We start from the raw sequence: 19,843 nt of genomic DNA, 5'->3' as shown, positions 1-19,843 counted from the left end.
CTGCCGTCTTTATACAGGCAAAACTTTCATCAAAGGCATATTTTCTTTGGAGCATGGCAACAACTTGACTTTAAAAATCATTTTAAGAATTATATTCCAGCTCCCGAGATGAACATTAGAAATTTGAAGCCAAAAGCTGCCTTTGAACAATATTTAAGGGCTGTGAAAAAATCAACAAAAATCAGGCTCCATTAATGTGTAGATACTGTATATAGGTCCCACTAAGCATTTAGGCCCAGATCCTCAAAGTTATTAAGGTGCCTAACTCAATCAATGAGAGTTAGGCACCTAAATACCTTTGAGGATCTTGGCCTTAGGCCTCGTACTGCACTGCTGAAGACAAAGGGCACTTTGCCATTGACTTCAACGGACACAGGAATAGGCCTTTATTTGTCTAGGAAATGCCAGCATTCCAAGGGCTCCTCACAGTCAGACAAAACGCAAACTGCAGTAGAAAAAGAAAAGGTAGGACATAAAGTTTTATTCTGAAATGATCTCTGGCCACAACAATAAACTGTAACAAATATGCACTAAAACAGTCTTACTCCTGTCATCAGCTGTACAATACATACAGTATCATAAAACTGGCCACTAGGATTAAAATCCACTACAACATATTTAATGTTAAGTGGCGACAGCAGCATCTCACAGAAAATTATACAACATATATACACAGTCCACATTCAATCATTTTTCACGTTTTCAGTACACACAGTTGCAGCATATTACAGTCACGTGTCTAAGTCGTTGCTCAATACAAACCCAAGCTACTGCTTAGTCGTAATTGTAGCAGTTGAGCTGAGTAATTACAATTTGTAGCAGAGATGTACAAGCCCCTACAAACAATAATTCACAAATGCTTTTTTTTTATTTATTTAAATGCTACCGCAGCATCCAGTTGGGCAATATTAAAATCTTTACTGACAGCAAGAATTAAAAAAAAAAAAAAGTCTCCTACTTGCCAGAAATATTCTTGATGGGGAAAAAAAAAGTGTTACAAAAATGGAGAGTATCAAATAATGCACACACATTCCTAAAGATTCAAATATAGCCCAATGCTACTTATGTCTAAAGTGTTTTAACATTCTTATGGAGTCCTTTATGGCTCCAAACCACCCACCAAGTTAAAAGTGGCTTAAGTGCCTTGCACCCAAATTGTAAAAATCCCTGGCCATCTTTATTAGAGCCAGGCACATATAAAAGGAATGCACTTTGGTTCATACCAAATGCCCTGGGATTAATTCACACTATAAAATTAAACAGTTTGAGGTAAATTTTTACAAATACAGTTGATGTCTGCTAGTGTTACCATAACAAAAACATATTTAAAAAAATCAGTCTGATGCTAAGATACAACTAACCATGAAGTGCCATCTTTAACCCCTTTTAAGCAACACAGAAGTTACTACAATAACAGAATGTTTTATCCAACATAGTGTGATTGCCTTATGTTTTCTATTAAGGCCTTGAAAATGAACAGGATGTTTTAAGATAGATAGAGCATTTAAAAATAGATTTCATCCTTATTCTCAAGTACTCAAAGGGTTAAATAGGCCAAGATGGTTGCCCTACAACATGGCATTTATAACAAAAGGCACATTGTTAACACCAAGAGCACAATTTATCCTGTGTTGTTATTCTACACATCTTGCATCACTCTGTTGTTCCAATACACTTAAGTGGTAATGAACACTCCAGTGGTGCATGAAACTGAGCCAAAAGAGACTGCAACCAAAGACAAGACAACACTGTGCTATTACTAAATCTGAAAATAGCTCAGACATCTCAAGACAATGGTAACATGTGAGACTAAGCACTGTTTCCAAGCCACTTCTATCAGCCTAATTATCAGAGCCCTTATCATTAAATCACATCAAAGCAAGAGGCAATATCAGTTTCCCCCCCACCTCCTTTTTACATTTATAAATAAACTACAACAACAAGAGCTATATCACTAAAATCCATAATATAGCTGCTCTTTTAAATGTAGAGGAAGTTTACTGTATTTGGGTTAAAAATAGCTCTGCACACTATATTTTGGCTTAAAAGTTTCCGGTAGCATTTATGAATAAAGTCAATCACAAATGCATTATTGGCATTTAAAAAACCAGTTACATGAAAAATAAAATGTAGTGGTTTTAGTCTACTAATGACCCATGAACATTATGTATATTTTCACCTTAAATTTACATTAAGGGCAAGTACAGGTTCCAATGTTTAATTTAACAAATATATTGGGGGAAATCATTTTTTCTAACATAATGGAATCCCTGTTTTATCCCTTGCTGATTTCCTAAACAGCTGGGAGGTAGGAGCTTAACTGGTTTATTTTACGTGTAAATAAATGTTTTTCCAGACCTAAAAATTACCAATTGTCAATCACCAGATATTTAGATTCCAGAAGCCACTGTTACCTATTTGTATTTTATTTCACTTTTGAATATGATTCCATACATGTTTATATATTGCACTTCCACATATTGTATAAAATTGTTTACATTTAACATTTTCTAAATAATTTTAAATTTGACTAGAGGCAGGAAACTATAATTTAAAAAATATAGTAAGAAAAGTTAGTTTATCAGTGATCGAATGTTTAAAAGTTATCAATCATCAATAAACACCATCCTTTATCAGAAATTAATTTTCAGGATTTCTTTGTATACTGACTTTTTGGCAAATAGTTGTATTATATGTTTCCTGAGAATAGTGTCATTTCTTTTCCATACCCCACCCCCAGAATCTTAAGTTAAATAAAACTTATGTTGCTTTCTTTTTAAATGAAAAATCTGAATGAATATGAATGAAAACTTAACCGGAAACTTTCTTGGCCTCTCTGGGGACCATGCTTTAAGTATTTTTAATAACTTTTACAAGTAATTTAATGCAATCGGTGCATATAAACATTGTTTATAATAAAGTTATTGAAGTTTTATGCAACCCACCCAAACTTCTCGTTCTGACATCTGCAAATCCTGCTAAATTATGTTCCACTTTCTTCAAAATTTCCTTTTCATGTACTTTATACATCCAAGGTAGATCACGGTCATTGCTTGTTACATAATACTGATTTTACAAACTATTACTAGTGAAAACATATTACATATGTGACCATTCTCATCCTAAGTCTAGCGATCACTCATTGAAAAAGACCATCTTCCTTCTCTGAGTGCAGTTTAAAAAAAAAACAAAAAAAACACACAAACATAAATCTACTTAAATCTCTACCGTTCCTTCAAAGTTCTCTTCAGCTACCATGCTAAAGATTAATTCAAACCACTTATCATTTCCTTAATGTTTTTTCCCTTAGAGATGTAGTGCATCAGTTTATTTCACTGATTAAGTTTATGTCTTCCAATCATTCCACTGAGGAAACAATTAACACTTGCAGATGCTCAGAATTAACAATCTTCAGGTTAGTGGTTTTCTTGTCTGGTGTCTTGTTTTCTAAAAATGAATAGTTATCTCAAAGGAGCAAAACAACATTTACCATTGTACACTGATTTGCTCTGAAGTTAAAATGCACCAAAGAATTCATAATCCATCAAACAGATTATCTAGAAAAAAAAATCTGTGAAATTTGTGTTGCATTAACAGTCTGGAAGATACAGTATGAAAATGACAGAGCAAACAGCTCTGAATGTGTGATGTGGGGAGGCCTAGCTGCACTTAAGCAGCGAGAGAAGAAAACAGGAGAAAAAAAGGAAACCAAACATGAATATAGGTTGTACACCTCAAATTATGTGCAAAACATTTTGCTTTATGTAACTTCATTTATAGAAAGTAGCTCATCAGTCATGTTAAGTTTTAGAGGAACACACAAATATCCACCTTCATTTATTCTCCCACTGTCTGCTCATCTCTCTCTTTTATACACAGTATGAATGCCAATAGGGTAATTGTAGAGCTGGACACAGGGTTGTTTTTTTTTCTTTTTTTGGCTTACATTTGAACATTTGTTATAATCATTAATGTTGTTTTTTCTTTTAAAAAAGCCTATAGGATTTAGCTATATCATTGTTACAAAATATCATTTTTTCCAAGCTACTATATGGAAAATGAAAACATGCTGTGGCCCCAATTCTGCAAACACTTCCACAGGTGCTTGACTGTACTCATGTGACTAGACCCACCAGCATCAAATTAAGCACTTGTGTAAGTGTTTGTAGGATCAGGACCTATATCTGTAAATGAATTCAGAGAAGGAAGAGTATTGCAAATCTAACACAAGGGCAGGGGTGAAAGTAAGATAAAAGATTTACTGGTACAGGGACCTGGGTCTGGGCCCCCGGAAGGGGAGGGGCTCGGGGGGGGGGGTCAGCCTCCTGCAGCCAGCCCTTCCACACTGCCTGGGCTGCACCACTTGGGGCTCCAGCGGCAATTTAAAGGGCCCAGAGCTCCAGCCGCTGCTGCAATAGCAGAAGCCAGGAGCCCCTGGCCCTTTTAAATCACCAGGCCCTGGGGCAGCTGCCCCTTTTGCTCCCCCATTGGCGGCCCTAAGGGGGGGGGGCAAAATGGGCAGTGACATTAAAGCGCTTTAATGTCAGCTGTGTACGGGTCGGTACCAGTGGCCACTTTGTACTGGTACACCGGACCAGCCCATAGCGGCCCACTTTCACCTCTGCCCTAGGGAAAACTAATATGGACCATGTGGAAAAAAATGGTTAACACCTTTGACACTAAGTTGTAATGCATGACAGTTGTGTTGTAACCAGTGGCCTGCCACTGGTGTTTATTACTGTACCACACTAATTACAGTAAGGCTAATTGTACTTTAGAAAACAAACACTTTTAAAAATAAGTATAAAAACTTAAAGCATTGTCCCCATATTTTTATAAAAACAAAATCAACATTTCTTACATTTAAAATGAGTGCTGAAAAGATACAAATGAATAAAGTTATTGAGCAAATAAAAATCTGAGCTACTTCTTCTTACGAATAAGGCTCAGCAGTGTAGAGTTTCTCAGCATTGGGTTATTCAAACTCAGCTAACGAGTTTTGGCAATACTGTTCTCTGCTGAATATTCCCATTGGCATCTGTCATCTGTGCCAAATTAGTCCTAAGTTTTGAAGCCGAGCTTGATGTTGGAGGTAACTTGGAAATTGACGTTATAGCACCAGTGCTTTCTGTTATTCGTTTTGCCGATATCTTCTCTCCAGTTGGAGGCTTTGGCAAACGTCTCCTAAGCCAGGGATGCCGTAAAGCCTGGCTGGGTGTCATGCGTATAGCAGGATCCCATTCTAAACACTGTTTTAAGAAGTCAAGGAAGAGGGGATCATCACATCCCTTTAATGCGTTCCCCCACTCTCGGCTCTCCGGTGGGCCACGCAATTTTCCCCTTCGGGAGCGGCCACCATTGAGTATTATAGAACCATCAGACAACGTGGTAATGGTACAATAACGGGGATAACCTTTAGAGCTCACAAAATTTTTGGCTCGTTTGGATGAATCCAGTAGTTTTTGGGAGGGCATGCCCAGTAGCTCTATCATACAAGCCAGTTGGTCCCCTTCATCTTCTCCAGGTAAGAGCGGGTAACCTGTTAAAAGCTCTGCTAGAATGCAGCCCAAGCTCCACATATCGATAGGCATCCCATAACGAGCACCCAGGATCACTTCCGGAGCACGGTAGAAACGTGACTGAATGTAAGTATAGACACGTTGATGCTCATAACAACTAGAGCCAAAATCAATAACTTTAATACCACTTCTACCCTGTTGCTTCAACAGAATGTTCTCTGGTTTAAGGTCACAGTGAATGATTCTATTTTTGTGCAAAGCATCTAAGCACTGTAAAATAGAGTGGGCAAACTTACGGACTAATGGCAGGCTGAAGCCCTGAAATTTGTTTTTCTTTATTAGCTCGTAAAGGTTCATGCTCAGCAACTCAAATGTCATGCAGATATGGCTGCGGAATGTAAAGTTTTCCAGCATGTGAATAACATTCATGTTGTTATCCTTATCCTGCTTCCTTAGGTGCTCCAGAATTCTAATTTCTTCTGCAGCTTGGCGGTGGAAACGTTTTTCATTTCTCACCATTTTTAACGCCACATGTTGATGGGTCTTGTGATCATAAGCCTTCACAACTTGCCCAAAACTTCCTTTCCCTATTACTTTCAGGACTTCATACCTGTATGCAATATGATCATGGGGTACTTGCACGTAAGACCCCTGGTCATCATCATAACCGGAATTGTTTGGACCTCCAATCACACCTGGCCGCTTCTTTGCATTTGGACCCAAAAAGTATATTTCAGGGTAATTGAAAATTTCATGATGCTCAAAGGTTGTTAGTTTTTGCATGTATTGCTTCATTGCTTGCTCTGGTGTCATAAAGGAGGCTTTCACCTTCCCTGTTCCATCTGTTGATTTTAAAGAACTGGAGCTCCCCTGTCGTCTATGAGCACTGTCTATCTGTCTGTCCTGCACCACTGACAATCCAGATTTGCTTACTGCTGCAAGCCCATTTGGTTGTGTTGTTAGAATTGTCCTCTTGTTGCTATTATCTTCAAACAGCTGTTGAACCTGAATCTGTCCGTGGCTACCAACGTGCAGGGGCTCATTCATTGTGTGCTTATTGCCTCCAACCTAAAATTCAAAACAATATTTTTCCAATTAGAACATTCAGTTCTACACTTTTTTTAATGTTTCAAAATTCCTTCTTCTATCCCCCACCAGGCCCAACTTACTTCAATTAACCATTTTTCTAAAGCTGCTTACAGCTAGATTAAACATATGACCAATATCCCATGATATCTTTCGTTACTGGTCCCATTTTAAAGATCTTAGAATCTCTTAGAATCTTCTAGACCAGGGGTAGACAACCTATGGCACACATGCCACAGGCAGCACGTGAGCTGATTTTCAGTGGCAGTCACACTGCCCGGGTCCTGCATTTTAATTTTAAATGAAGCTTCTTAAACATTTTTAAAACCTTATTTACTTTACATACAACAATAGTTTAGTTATATATTATGGACTAATAGAAAGAGACCTTCTAAAAACGTTAAAATGTATTACTGGCACGTGAAACCTTAAATTAGAGTGAATAAATGAAGACTCGGCACACCACTTCTGAAAGGTTGCCGACTCCTGTTCTAAACTTTCCTCACTGTCATGACCATTTAAATAAGAGGTTTGCAACAAGGCACTATCATGGGCTAATAATTTTTCCACAGAATCTGTAAGGCAACAGCTCAATAATATCAAAAAATATGCTGGAGGGAAATTAAACTTGACTCTAGAGAATACAAAGTAGCAGTTTCAGTTGTGCTTAAGATTCCCATCATCTGCAGGAACTTCTATTGATAAGGCACCTTTAGTTCCCTCACCTCTACAAATTGTTAAAAATCAGGATTTTAACTCTTTCCAAAATTTGGTGCGGGACAAAAGCTGTCACATACAATTTTAAACTGAAGGGAATGAGTTTTGACATTTCAAAAGAAAAATATCTGGACGTTATGAAAGTGCAAGAGACTGAGTTTAACATTTACAGAGTCTATAGCCACAATTCAGCAATGCACTTACATCAACAGACTTAAAGCACATGCTTAAGCACTTTGCCGAACTGAGTACTGTATTTGTATTACTATAGCACTGATCAGGATTGAGTGCCGAACACTGTGCAAACACTAAATCATAAAAAAAAAAATCCATGCCTCAAAGAGTGTACAATCAAAATCTATTTTCCACCCTCTGTGATTAAAAAAATTAGGACTGGTTTTAGAAATTACGTTTTGGGTTTTTTTATAGTTTGTATGATGGACTAAGCGTGAATCTCAAGCATTTTCAAACAATAAAATATGTGATCAGAGTTGTGAAAAGCAACTATTTGCATAACAGATATTCGTAATGAGAAACAAGAAATATATAAGCAAACCCTTGTTCCTAACACTGATATCTTTGTAATTTCTCATTTGCTCTATGTGGAGGATATTCTCTCTCGTAAAAAGGGCCTTAAACAATCTGTAAATACATTAATTTCAAGCTGTAAAATAAAATGATTAAAATAAAAAATAACTTTCTGTAACTTTACAACTCAAATTCATCCTTAGTGTAACTCAACTGAAGTCAGTGGAAGAATAAATTTGAGTCAGAGTAAAAGGGTAACAAAACTAAGTTTTAATGTAACTAATTAATTCAAATTACAGTAACAAAAATGTAGTCAATGGAGTTACTTGTGGAAGAGCTTGGTTCTAAGGACCTGATTTTTATGTGGTCTCAGAGCCCACAATTCCCAATGACTTCAAGTGAAGTTGTGGACGCTCAGTACTTCTGACAAAGAGGCCTTAAGAACTGAAATGCATCTTCTTCATTCCTGCCTGTAATGACCTTGGATATATCAGTTATTACAATGTGGGGTCTGATTTTTCTACATTAATTTATTGGAAAAACGTGCAAGGATAAAATAGTGAAGCTAATGCTATGCAACCCTAAGTGTTTTAAGATTCATTTACAAATACAGGTTCTAAATCATCAACACAACCACATCAATCTTTGAAGTCAATTTCACAACTCCAATATCAAGACATGGGCTGTGAATGACACTCATTGATTCATTTCAAAAATAGTCAAACCATAATGCCAGACTACCACTGTGCTATTACTCACGTGGGACATAAACAAAATAAAGGCATTGTCTTTGGTTAGTTTTCCATTAACGTACTGGACAAAGATTACTGGGTGAATGTCTTGATAAAATCTTGTCAATAACAAACTTTCAGTTTTTACCAGTAACAGACACTAAAAGGCAGAACAGAGAGGAAAGATGGTTTTGCAGTTAACGCACTGGACTGGGACTTTGGAGATCTCCCAGCTCTACCACAGATTTCCTTTAATCATTTGACGCCTCACTTCCGTATCAGTAAAATAGGAAGGAAATACTTCCTTTCTTCCACTCTTTGACTGCTTGTCTAAATAGAGTGTAAGCTACTTAGAGCATGACTGTCTCTTACCACCTGTTTGTATGGTGCACCAATGGACAAAATGCAACACCACTCTTGGTTGAGGCCTCTAAATTTTACTGTAATAGAAATAACTCGTCATTCTTTCAGCTTGGTCTTACACAAATGTGTGAAGAATTCTCCTGCCATCTCACCACCTGACTTATTGGCCTCAAAATTTATGCCAAATCACTAACCAAAAGTGCTCTAATGTTAAAATGAAATTCAGAAATGACTAGAGTACACTCTGATTTCAGGCAATGTTTAAACTGCAGAGGAAAGGGCTTCCCCAGGAGAAAATCCCCCATGTAGTGTACCGTTAGCATATTTTATTAAGGGTTTTACTCTAATATGACAGACATTTCTTTGTAAAATCATTCATTTCCCAAAGAGCAGACAACCTGGATGCAAGTTTTATGTTTTGATAATATTCCTTCAGTTTGCAAATCTTAAGTTTTCATAATATGGAAAGCCTCTAGAGTTCCTGGGGATTCTTTCTGCTGAGTTTATTATTTTTCTACATACATTGTGACTCAGATCTAATAACAGGTCTATTTTATTTCAAGATTGTAACTTCACTGCATATGTTTATTTGCAAAGCCATTTGGGCCTGGGCCATCAAATCTGACTGATCTTAAATGAAGTTTTACAACACACTGGCATTCAGAGCAAAGAAGCTTGTATCATTCAAGCATAGTGGAGAGATACAGAATATTGAACTAACTGCCTCCCTTGCTTAAATTCTCAGAAACACCATTAATTAAACCACCAAGAAGACTTAACAGCCCTGTGACCCCTCCGGACAATTCCTCCAGGTCAAGTTTGAAGAATATTGGTGTGGCAGGGTCTGGAATGTTGCTCTGTTCCTGAGCGTGCTATACTCCTCTGGTGGGTAAAGAGAGGACTTCTGTCCACAGAGCTATCAGGAAGGCATATTTCCCAAGCACCAAATTACTTAGAGGGTTTCTTGGGTTTGGGAAAGGGCTGCGGGGAAGGCTTCAGTATACGTAGAATTAAAAGACTGTGTAAATAAGAATCACATAAAAATGTGGCATTAGTGCAAAGTGCAGGTTGAAAACACTAAAGCCAAGAAATCGGAGAAGTAAAGATTTCTTCTGCAACATTAATTCAACCACATTTTATGATACACATTAACAACAAAACTAGAACATACTTAAGACAGGAGTAGAAAATACTACTTATAAGCAATGAGACCTGAGATGGTGTTGAGGAAGAAAACATCTCTCTCAGAATTTCTTTAAGTGCTCAATGCCACAATCTAAACCTTGAATTCACTTTAGTTTTTTAAGTTGACTCTCCTGGTTTTAAGGACTATTTGGCTTACGCAATTTAGAAGTACTGTAGGTTTCACTACAGGATGTAACATTCTTGAAATGTAGTTATTTGTCTTGTACCAGGAGTTAAAAAACAAATCCATTTATCCACTCACCACCAGTAGTGAGTAGGAATTGTTTCCTAATGAAGCTTTCAGATAAGCTTTCCAAATCTTAAACAATATAGTTCTGCCTTCCTGAGCCTTTAGACAGTTTCAGTGTTTCTCCTGCTGCACATAGGTTTTCTAAGCAAATGAATGAAACTAACAAGACTGCTAAGTTTTTTTACTGCTTCTCACTGGATTCTAGATAGTACTTCTGCTGCTGCTGACCAGTCATTCAGTTTCACCCAGCCGCTTCTTGAGAATTTCAAAATGATTGAATCTTACAATTTTATAGCAAGTTCAGCTCAACTCCCGTTGTGTCCCATTTTCAACAAAAAACTATCCAACAATAATAAATAAAACCCTCAAAGACATTTTGAAAAGAAACATTGGACATTTGCTGAAACTTATCCAGCTGGTGATGCGAGGAAAAAAGCAGTAGAGGAGCTCCGACACAAAGCAGAGCAAACAAGATGTTTGTTAAATGGATGAAGGCTCCAAGTGGAACCACTACTGCTAGTTTCATGGCAGCTCAAGAAATTGTAAAATGAGGGAAATCATTCACAGATGGAGAATATGTAAAAGAACGTTTCATTAAAACATCTAAGCACCTCTTTGGCGATTTTAGAAACAAAGATGACATATTTAAGAAAATTAGAGAAATGCCATTATCTGCGAAGACTGTAAAGGACAGAACTATTAAGATGGCCATAGACATAATCAGCCAGTAGGTTAGTGACATTAGATTAGCACCAGGTTTTTCTATTGCCTGCGATGAGACATGCAATGTGAATGACATCACTCAGGTTGCCTTACTCGGCAGATCTGTTAATGATCAAGGTCCTCAAGAAGAGTTGATCGTGTTATTGCCACTCAAAGGACAAATTCAGGGTGAAGATATTGCATCTGCTGTCACTGAATGTCTGAAACAAAAAGATACTGACATCAACAGAATAATTGCTATTGCTACAGATGGAGCACCGAGAATGAAGGGGGCACACAAAGATTTTGGTTTTTTACTTAAGAAAAGTACAGAGCACGATCTAATTTCATTTCACTGCATAATCCACCAGGAGGCGCTGTGTGCACAAACCTTTCCAGAGGAAATCTCAAAAGTAATGGGAATGGTCATGCAGATTGTTAACAAAATAATGGCAAGTGCTCTCAATCATCAGCAGTTTTGCAAGCTTCTTCAAGAAGTTAACAGCCAATATTTTGATCTTCTCATGTATAACAAGATCAGATGGCTTTCCAGAGGTGCAGTCTTGATGAGGTTTGCGTCATATCTTGAGGAAATTAGGGTGTTCCTCCGAGAAAAGGGCCTTAAAGATGCAGCGCTAACGGATCCTCACTGGCTGCAAAAATTCAGTTTCACGGTGGATTTAACTTCTCATTCAAACGTGTTGAATCGGAAGGTACAGGAAAAAGGAAATACTGCAAATTCGGTTTTGGAAGAAGTTCTTCCATTTGCACAAAAACTGTCTTAGTTTGTAAGGGACATTGAGACGGGCATGTTAGTGCATTTCCTAACACTGAAGTAATACAAACAAACGACTGTGACATTGACATTAGGTTCCTTGCAGAAACAGTCATCAAAATGCAGGCTGCATTTGCTGACCAATTTCACAAGTTCAGAAGGGAAAAGGCCACTTTGTCATTTCTGTTGAAACCGCTTGAAGCTGACACTTCTGCATTGAATTTTTCAGCATTTGCAGGAATTGATTGAGCACAATTTGAACTTGAATTAGCGGACTTGCAAAACAAGGATTTATGGAATTCAAAATTGAAAGATCTTGTCCCTGAACTTGAAAATCTGGAAAGGCAGAAATCCATCCTGGGGCTACAACACAAGTGCTCTGAAATGGACGACCTTAAATGGCAAAACAGATTATATTCAACATTTGCAATTGTCTACCGGATACATACAGTCAGCTGAAGAAGTACTCATTTGGGCTTCTCTCAATCTTCAGTTCAACGTACTTCTGTGAACAAGTGTTTTCCAACATGAATTTCCTCAAAAACAAACTGAGGAGCCAACTGCAAGATGTTAGTCTTGAGTCCTGCTTGAAAATGAAAATCACGGCATATTCACCGAACATTGAGCAACTCTCTAAAGATGTCCAACAGCAGAAGTCGCGTTAGAAGTATTGGTGACTAGTAATAGCTTTAGTATGTTTAATTATTATTAACTGATAAATTCTAACTCTACAAGTAGCTTTCCATGTGATGCGGCTCTCAAAATATTTTGGTCAAAGACAAAAACAAAAAAATGGCTCTTCTTCTTTGAAAGGTTGCCGACCTCTGGCCTAGCAGGTATAATCCTCTGGATAGTAGCGCTGGATATTTTTTTCAAGCTCAGACTTGTAGAACTTACAAGCTTCACTGGGGAAGCTTGTAAGTTCCATGAACCCAACTTAATGGGCCTGTGGAGCTATAAGGGGCTATACGCTTCGTAGTCCAGCAGTGAACTGCTTGTTGCACTCACAATCGTTTCATCTGACAGTGTAAGCCTGAGAGGTTTATAAACTCTTGCTTCTGCAGATGAGTTTGTAAATTCCTGTAACCAAACAACTACAAAGCTATATATCTGCATATACCTGTGCAGCATATACATCCTAATAGGATGTTTTCCTACCCACATTTTCAAAGTCAGAACTTTCTGTATAGGTCATTTCTTTTCACACTTATCAAGGCACATAGTGTTCACTAAAAACTTATCACGTATCATGTCTGAAGTTGAAAAATTCCTCTGCTTGAGTTATTTGGGAATATAAATTACAAAAGAGAAAAAAATAGAAGTAAAAATGTTTTATCTCTTTACCATTTCATAATGCTAAATTGGCTGCTGCAAACCTTTATTTGTTCATATTGTGGAAATGGGTAGGATGAGGTACAAAACATCCACATATCCCCTTCAAATAGAGACCCATCACGGAAAAATTCAGCCCAAAATAAATATATGTTTCAGAAATGTATCAATGTGTGAGGACAAGAGGTTTGGACAAGAGGTTTCAAGGGAAACTGTTCTACCACAATCTGTTCTACCACAACTATACTAGTTGTAAATACTTTAATAGTATAAATTGTGTCCAGTGTTTAAAACCAAATGGGACTGATTAGCAACCAGTTGTACATGTATGGATGATACCCAAGCAAAACATAAATCTATTTTAGGATTTTCTATTCTGCCCATCACTGTAGGATCAAGTATAAGCCTTATCCATAGTAGTCCATAAATCTTCCTGGCATTTTCACTTGCTAATTGCATTTCCTAGTAGCAATGTGATGCTCTGTGTAGTCAACACTGAGGGAATTATTTTTCATCTTTTAATCTCAGGCGCTGTACCCTATAAAACCATGCAAAGGAAAGAGTTGTGCTACAATTATTTACAATTAATTCCACCAAAGCCCAAACAACAGTTTATGTTGTCATCAGAACCCCAAAATGATAAAGTGAATCATATTAAACAAGCAACATGATGGGCTGACAAAGGCTCTGATTGTAGAGATATCAAGCAGAACCAAGACTTGTCAATCTGATGTTACAAAAATAGGTGGGGGGGAAACATTTTGTAAAAGCAATAAAATACTTCTAGAAAGACTGTTACACAACATACCCTTCTCTCTACGCTAGGTCAAGGCACTTGGCTTTCAGCCTTGTTGCTCATAACACACCAGAGACATATGGGTATCAGGTGTAGCACACTCCATTGCTCATTTAGCTGCTTGCCACACAAGTATGCATCTGTATGAATGCCTTTTTTTTTTTGATAGATGGATTCAAGTGCTTCTGTGCTTCATAACTTCTAAAAATATCTCTTTATTAGCCAATATTACACCAACTTAGCAGCATTATTGAAATGATTTTGATTATTATCATGTGTTTTACAGATCTAAGACAAAGTGTCTGCCCTGAAGAGCTTACACTCAGTATTAGATATTTAAAGCACAAGCAATTTTCATAGCATGGACCAACTCTTAATAAAGAGACTGTCTTACGAATGTTTCTCCTCTCATTCATGATTGTATAGACATTTCCACTCAAACATGAGCAATTGTGGCAATGAGAGTAACTGATTATATGGAACAGTAACAGTGGGGAAAGTAATGTATTTTCAGCTGTCTTAATGAGATTTAGCAAGGACAATTAGCAGCATGTGACCAATCAACTCTTCATGGACCACAGTTTGGGAACCTCTGTTATACGGTGATTTAAGTTAAATGTTAGGATTATGAGTTGAGGCAAAAGAATAGGGCGCAGATGGAAGATGGTCAGTAATGGAAAGCTAACTAGAAAGAGGGAAATTTGAGGAGAGTCATGAAGAAGGAGAACAAAGTTGCTTGATGCATTGTAGAAGGAAGGTCAATCCAGTCCTAGGTACTGGAAGAAGGAGATGAAGAATTGCAGTAATACAAGAGAAGCTGGCAGAGTGGAGTGTACAAGAGTGGGTGCAACAGGTAATAAAAGCACAGATGTAGATGGGAGCAGAGGGCAGAGATAAGCTGGTAGATGGACCCTGTAGGACACAAAGGGTTGAGCTGATTTGAAATGAATATATAAGGTCATGTAAGGTTCAGTCTGTTGGCAGTAATAGGAAGACCTTGAAAGAATATGGCCTAATTGGAAAAACTGGACCTGAAAGGTAACTGATAAGATAATTGGGGCCTTTTCTTCCTTCTATGAGGCACAGTAAATAATACAGAAGGATTGCGTGTGTTGAACCAGCAATAACTCCAAACTAGCCAAAACCTGGTTTTTAGCTAAGTGAGAAACAATGATAAAGGGTATAAAAGGGTGAACTCTTTAAGGGTTCGTAATAGCAGCCTGATCAAGTTGGAGCTGATCAGCATGGGTCCAAGCACCCCTAAGGTTAGCCCTTTTGTGAGTATTATGATCAAATGATTATAAATGCTTGTTATTGTATGGATGTATTAAACTGCATTTAATTTAGGCTTTTTAGACATGTTTAGAGCAACTGTAGAACTACTATTCAGCCATTAGATTTAATAAAGGAATTTATGGTGAAACTGGCAGTATTCTATATTAATAATAATTCCAGCAGACTCACAGAGGGGTGGGGATTTACATGATGAGGGCATCAGGTAAGGAAGATTATCTTTGTTGCAGCATGTTGATTGGATACAACAGTGGAGAGATGAGAGACTGAAGAGAAAAAGTTACAGTAGTTTAGGCAAGAAAGGAAGGATTTTGAAAGGAAGGAATAGAGAGGAAAGGGCAGATTTTGGAGAAGAGAAGGACAAAGAAGAATCAGAGGTTCTCCCATGTTTTTGAGCCTTACTGACCAGAAAGACAGTGGCAGTATCAGTGGAAAGGGAGAAGGAAAGAATTAGAGGAAGCCACACACTCTTTAAAAAAAAACAACCTCTGCCGGGTGCATACACAGCAGCCTGTCTGGTTAGCAACACAAATTGCCATAATTACACAACCTCTGTCCTCATCTTCACACCTCTACCTCTCTGACCATGATCCGCCATGAAGCTATACTACAGCAACAATTAAACTGTTGACCAACAAGGTGGGAGACAGAATTTTGACAGTTGTTGGACCTCGACTACTTAACTCACTCCTGTAAGAGGTAAGAATGACAATGGATCTCTTCAGTTTCAGAATTAAATGCAAAACTCATTTCTTCCCTCGATAAATTCTTCATATACACAACACACTCAAACCCAGTAAACTAGCCAAGCTATTTCTCCTACAGTCTGGGAAGGCAAAAGGGAGAGATTGTTATTTTTATTTTTAGTTACTTGGGAGGCACTCAGACACTGTGGTGATGGGGGCCATTTAAGTAAACGGATAGAGGGAGGGAGAACAGTTCAGATAGAAAGATGAGAAGTTCCATTTTAGACATGACGAATTTGAGGAAGCAGTGGGACATAAAATTAAAGGGATTTTAGTCAGTGTTAACTGAGGTCACTGGGACTACAGTTCCTAGATTGATCATTTAACAAACATATCTAAATGGGTTTTAAAGTTACAATCCGCTATTCTAATGTCACATCTGATTCTTGCTATAAAAAGTTATGTTAGCATCTTCTACCAACCAACCACAAAATAACAACCTACAAAATTCAGAGAGACAGCCTGCAATATTTCTAAAACAGTATTCAAGGCTAAATATGTTGTGTGTGGTAGAACATATATCCCAAAAGCACAGATTCTAACAATCATAAGTTATAAGGACCCGAAAGCTAACAATCCCAGTGCTTGGCAATCCGTGTGCATTAAAAAAAAACAATGCCTCCACCACCAGCACCAGATTGGGGGTCTGTACTGTCAAGACTATGTCCCAACTCTGTAAGGCTGTGGCTACACTTAGCACTTCAAAGCGCTGCCGTGGTAGCGCTGCCGCGGCAGCGCTTTGAAGGGCTAAGTGTAGTCAAAGCGCCAGCGCTGGGAGAGAGCTCTCCCAGCGCTGTCCGTACTCCACCTCCCTGTGGGGAATAACGGACAGCGCTGGGAGCCACGCTCCCAGCGCTGGGGCTTTGACCATACTGGCGCTTTGCAGCGCCGCAATTTGCAGCGCTGGAGAGGGTGTGTTTTCACACCCTGCTGCAGCGCTGCAAATTTGTAAGTGTAGCCAAGCCCTAAGTAGAACTATGCAAGTGGATCACTATATGCCCATGCAGAGCCCCAATTAAGTCCAGGGAGCTCCACAAGAATGGACTCGTGAGTCTGCACAATCATTACTTAAGTTTTTTGTTACTATGTCTTATGTTCTGTTCTTAAAAGGAAATTTTAAAACCTGCCTTTAATTCTTTTTAACTCAATCAGCACTTCAACTCATTCACTTATGTGTAACTCAGAACAAAATTTGGCATTTGTATTTGTGGACACATACTGTATTTTATGTATATAGTAATGTTGATTTTGTGTATGCAGACACAATTTGTAGATGATCACACTCTTTTCCAGTGCACCCTAAATGTATTATTTCATTAAAAGACTATTCTTATTGTAAATGGCCGATGCTTTTAACACAAAAGAATAGAAAGTCAGTGTAACAGTAATATCCAAATGCAGTTTCACCTTCCATCAGCCCATAATCACATTACAGTTTAAAGCTCTGCCATATGTTTACCAAGATAGCATGTGAGCATCCAATAATGTAACCATTAGCTCAAAGAAAAATATTCTAGCAATGCCTTTTAAATAATATATTTTTCACCCATTTAAATCTATGCAATAAAAACATGAGATATTTAGTGCGAATATATAACCATATAGACCTGCCTATCCACTCAGTCACACATTAAGAAGAGATATGCCCTCTTGCATCCATAAATAGTGCTACACTTGTGAATTTCCATTCCAACGGGATTAGCTAGGACTGGAAGATAATGTGAGATATCACAGACCTGAAAAATAAAAATCTCCTTCAGGTCAAGCAGCACATACTTCTTTAGGTACACTGTGCTGTAGCAGCAGTGTCAGTCTTTCATCCACTTACTGCTCCTGAATACAGTAATAATTGTTACCCTGGGAAAGAGCTATCAGCCTGAGCTAATCAGACAAATGAGGAAAGAGCAGCTTTCATTTCCCACTGTAGTAAAGGCCGTCCTCTAATGACAGTGACTAACCTCATATTCAAAACAATGTCATTTCATGGGAACACATGTACCAGCACAGGCCTTCCATGCAAATCCATGCAAGGTGCCAGCTTCAAAACCAGTCATGCAACATATAACCAGACCCTTTAAAATGAAATGAGCAGTATTTATGCATTATTGATTTTACAGATCACAACCTGGCAAACCCTCCTCCTCCTCACCTCCCCCAGCCTTACCCCTTCACACAGGACTCAGGGAGGCCAGGGATTCTATCCCAACCATGCAAACTTCAAGTGACTCAAAAAAGTCCCCTCAGCCCCATTAGAATACCTGTTGAAACCAGGTTGGTAATAGGAATAATGAGACATGATGAGACAGGCAGGATAATTAATAGGGATCCTACCGGCTTCTGTCCTTTCTAGCCTCATTCCCGGCTCTCTGGCAGACGGGCTGGCTGGCAGCCTGACTGCACCTAGCACATTTATTTCTATTAATACGAAGGGGGAGGCGGCTGGTGGGAGGTTATTGCATTTTGAGAATGAACATGCTCTGGCGCTGCAGAGCCCCAGGCATCACGGGGAGGATGGGGAGGGTCCTGTGGCCCGCACAGGGTCGCTGCTAATAGATCAAGCCAGGCCTTTGCCCCCTGCCCCCACCACTCCCGGCTCTCACCGTGTGGGCGGTGTTGCTGGACCTAAGCGGCGGCAAGGCGATCGGTGACGCCGGGCCGGTCCCAGCTCCCGTCCGGGATCCCCCGGCTCCGATGCCCGGGGAAGACTGCAGCTGGCGGCCACTCTCCCCTCCCCTGCCTGCGGAGGAAGGGAGAGCAGAGGGTGAGCGAGGGAGAGGAGCCCGGTGGGGCGGACCTGGCGGACAGCACGGGGGCTGGGGAAGGAGGGGAAACCTCCTGCCGCCACCAGACTCTGGTTTGCAGACGCAGAAAGCCCTGGGAAGCGGCCCGCAAACGTGGCACAGCGGGGGGAGCAGGAAGGACCGGGATCGGGCCCCGCGTGTGCGCGGAGCTTGTCAGCCAAGCGCAGCCCTACGGCCGCGATGGACCCCGCCGCCGGGCACATGCCAAGGGGCAGCGCAGCCTGGATGGGCGCCGCCCGCGCCGTCTGGCCGAGAAACCCCCCACGCGGCCAATCCGATTTCCGCCGCTTCCGCTCTTCCAGCTCAGCCCCGGGGATCCCGAGCCTGCGGGGGAAGGAGGAGGGCGGCGAGGCGGGCTCGGGATCCGCGCCCCTCCGGGGGGGGGAGCGGCAGGCTCTGGGCGAAGCGGCAACACTGCCCAGCGCCGGCTTCCCCCCGTGCCCCGGCCCAGGGCAAATCATTGTTCTGCGGCCGGCAGGGCAGCGGGCTGAGCCCTTTCCCCGGCTGCCGAGCAGAGGCCGCGTGTCCCGGCTGGCGGGGCGGGCTGCTCCCGGGCTCCGCGCCCGGCCTTCCCCTTACCCGCCGGGCAGGCAGCTCCCGCGGCCGCGCTCGCCGAGGCTTTCCTGGCTAACATGGCCGCTGGAGAGCAGGCAGCGGGAAAGGCATGTCACGGCTGCTCCGCCTGAGTCCTCGGCCTCTCCGGGCGGCGGCGGCGGCTGCTGCCTTCCCTCTCCGATCAGCTCCCCCCCAGGCCACGCTCCGCTGCATCCCCCCGGCCCCGGGCCCGCCGGACAGACCGCAGCCCCGCTAGCCGCCTCCTCCGCCAGCAGCGGCGCCGCCGCCCCGGCCCCTGCCCAGGCACATCAGCTCCCCGAGCCCCTCACATAGAGCACGGCGAGAGCAGGGGAAGGCGGCCGGCCAGGACCCTCCTCCCCCCGCACACCCAGAGCAATAGGAACAAACAGCTCCGGCGGGGCAATCTCCGCCCCCAGCCGCGTCCCTCCCCGCCCTCCAACCCC

At 40.6% G+C, this 19,843-nt stretch overlaps 1 protein-coding gene across 1 annotated transcript; it reads right to left on the bottom strand.

Annotated features, from left to right (window-relative positions):
* Window positions 1-470: 470 nt before the first annotated feature.
* Window positions 471-19,524, bottom strand: DYRK2 (dual specificity tyrosine phosphorylation regulated kinase 2). The gene is made up of 3 exons (XM_045001845.1): window positions 19,404-19,524; window positions 18,624-18,760; window positions 471-6,587 (listed from the first exon to the last, which is right to left on the bottom strand). The coding sequence occupies exons 1-3, from the start codon at window positions 19,456-19,458 to the stop codon at window positions 4,986-4,988; spliced, it is 1,794 nt and encodes a 597-aa protein (XP_044857780.1). The 5' UTR covers window positions 19,459-19,524; the 3' UTR covers window positions 471-4,985.
* Window positions 19,525-19,843: the final 319 nt, after the last annotated feature.

The sequence above is a fragment of the Mauremys mutica genome, chromosome 1, assembly GCF_020497125.1.
Source record: "Mauremys mutica isolate MM-2020 ecotype Southern chromosome 1, ASM2049712v1, whole genome shotgun sequence".
NCBI lineage: Eukaryota > Metazoa > Chordata > Testudines > Geoemydidae > Mauremys > Mauremys mutica.
Note: the sequence above shows the minus strand (reverse complement) of the source record. Positions and strands in the feature narration are given on the sequence as shown.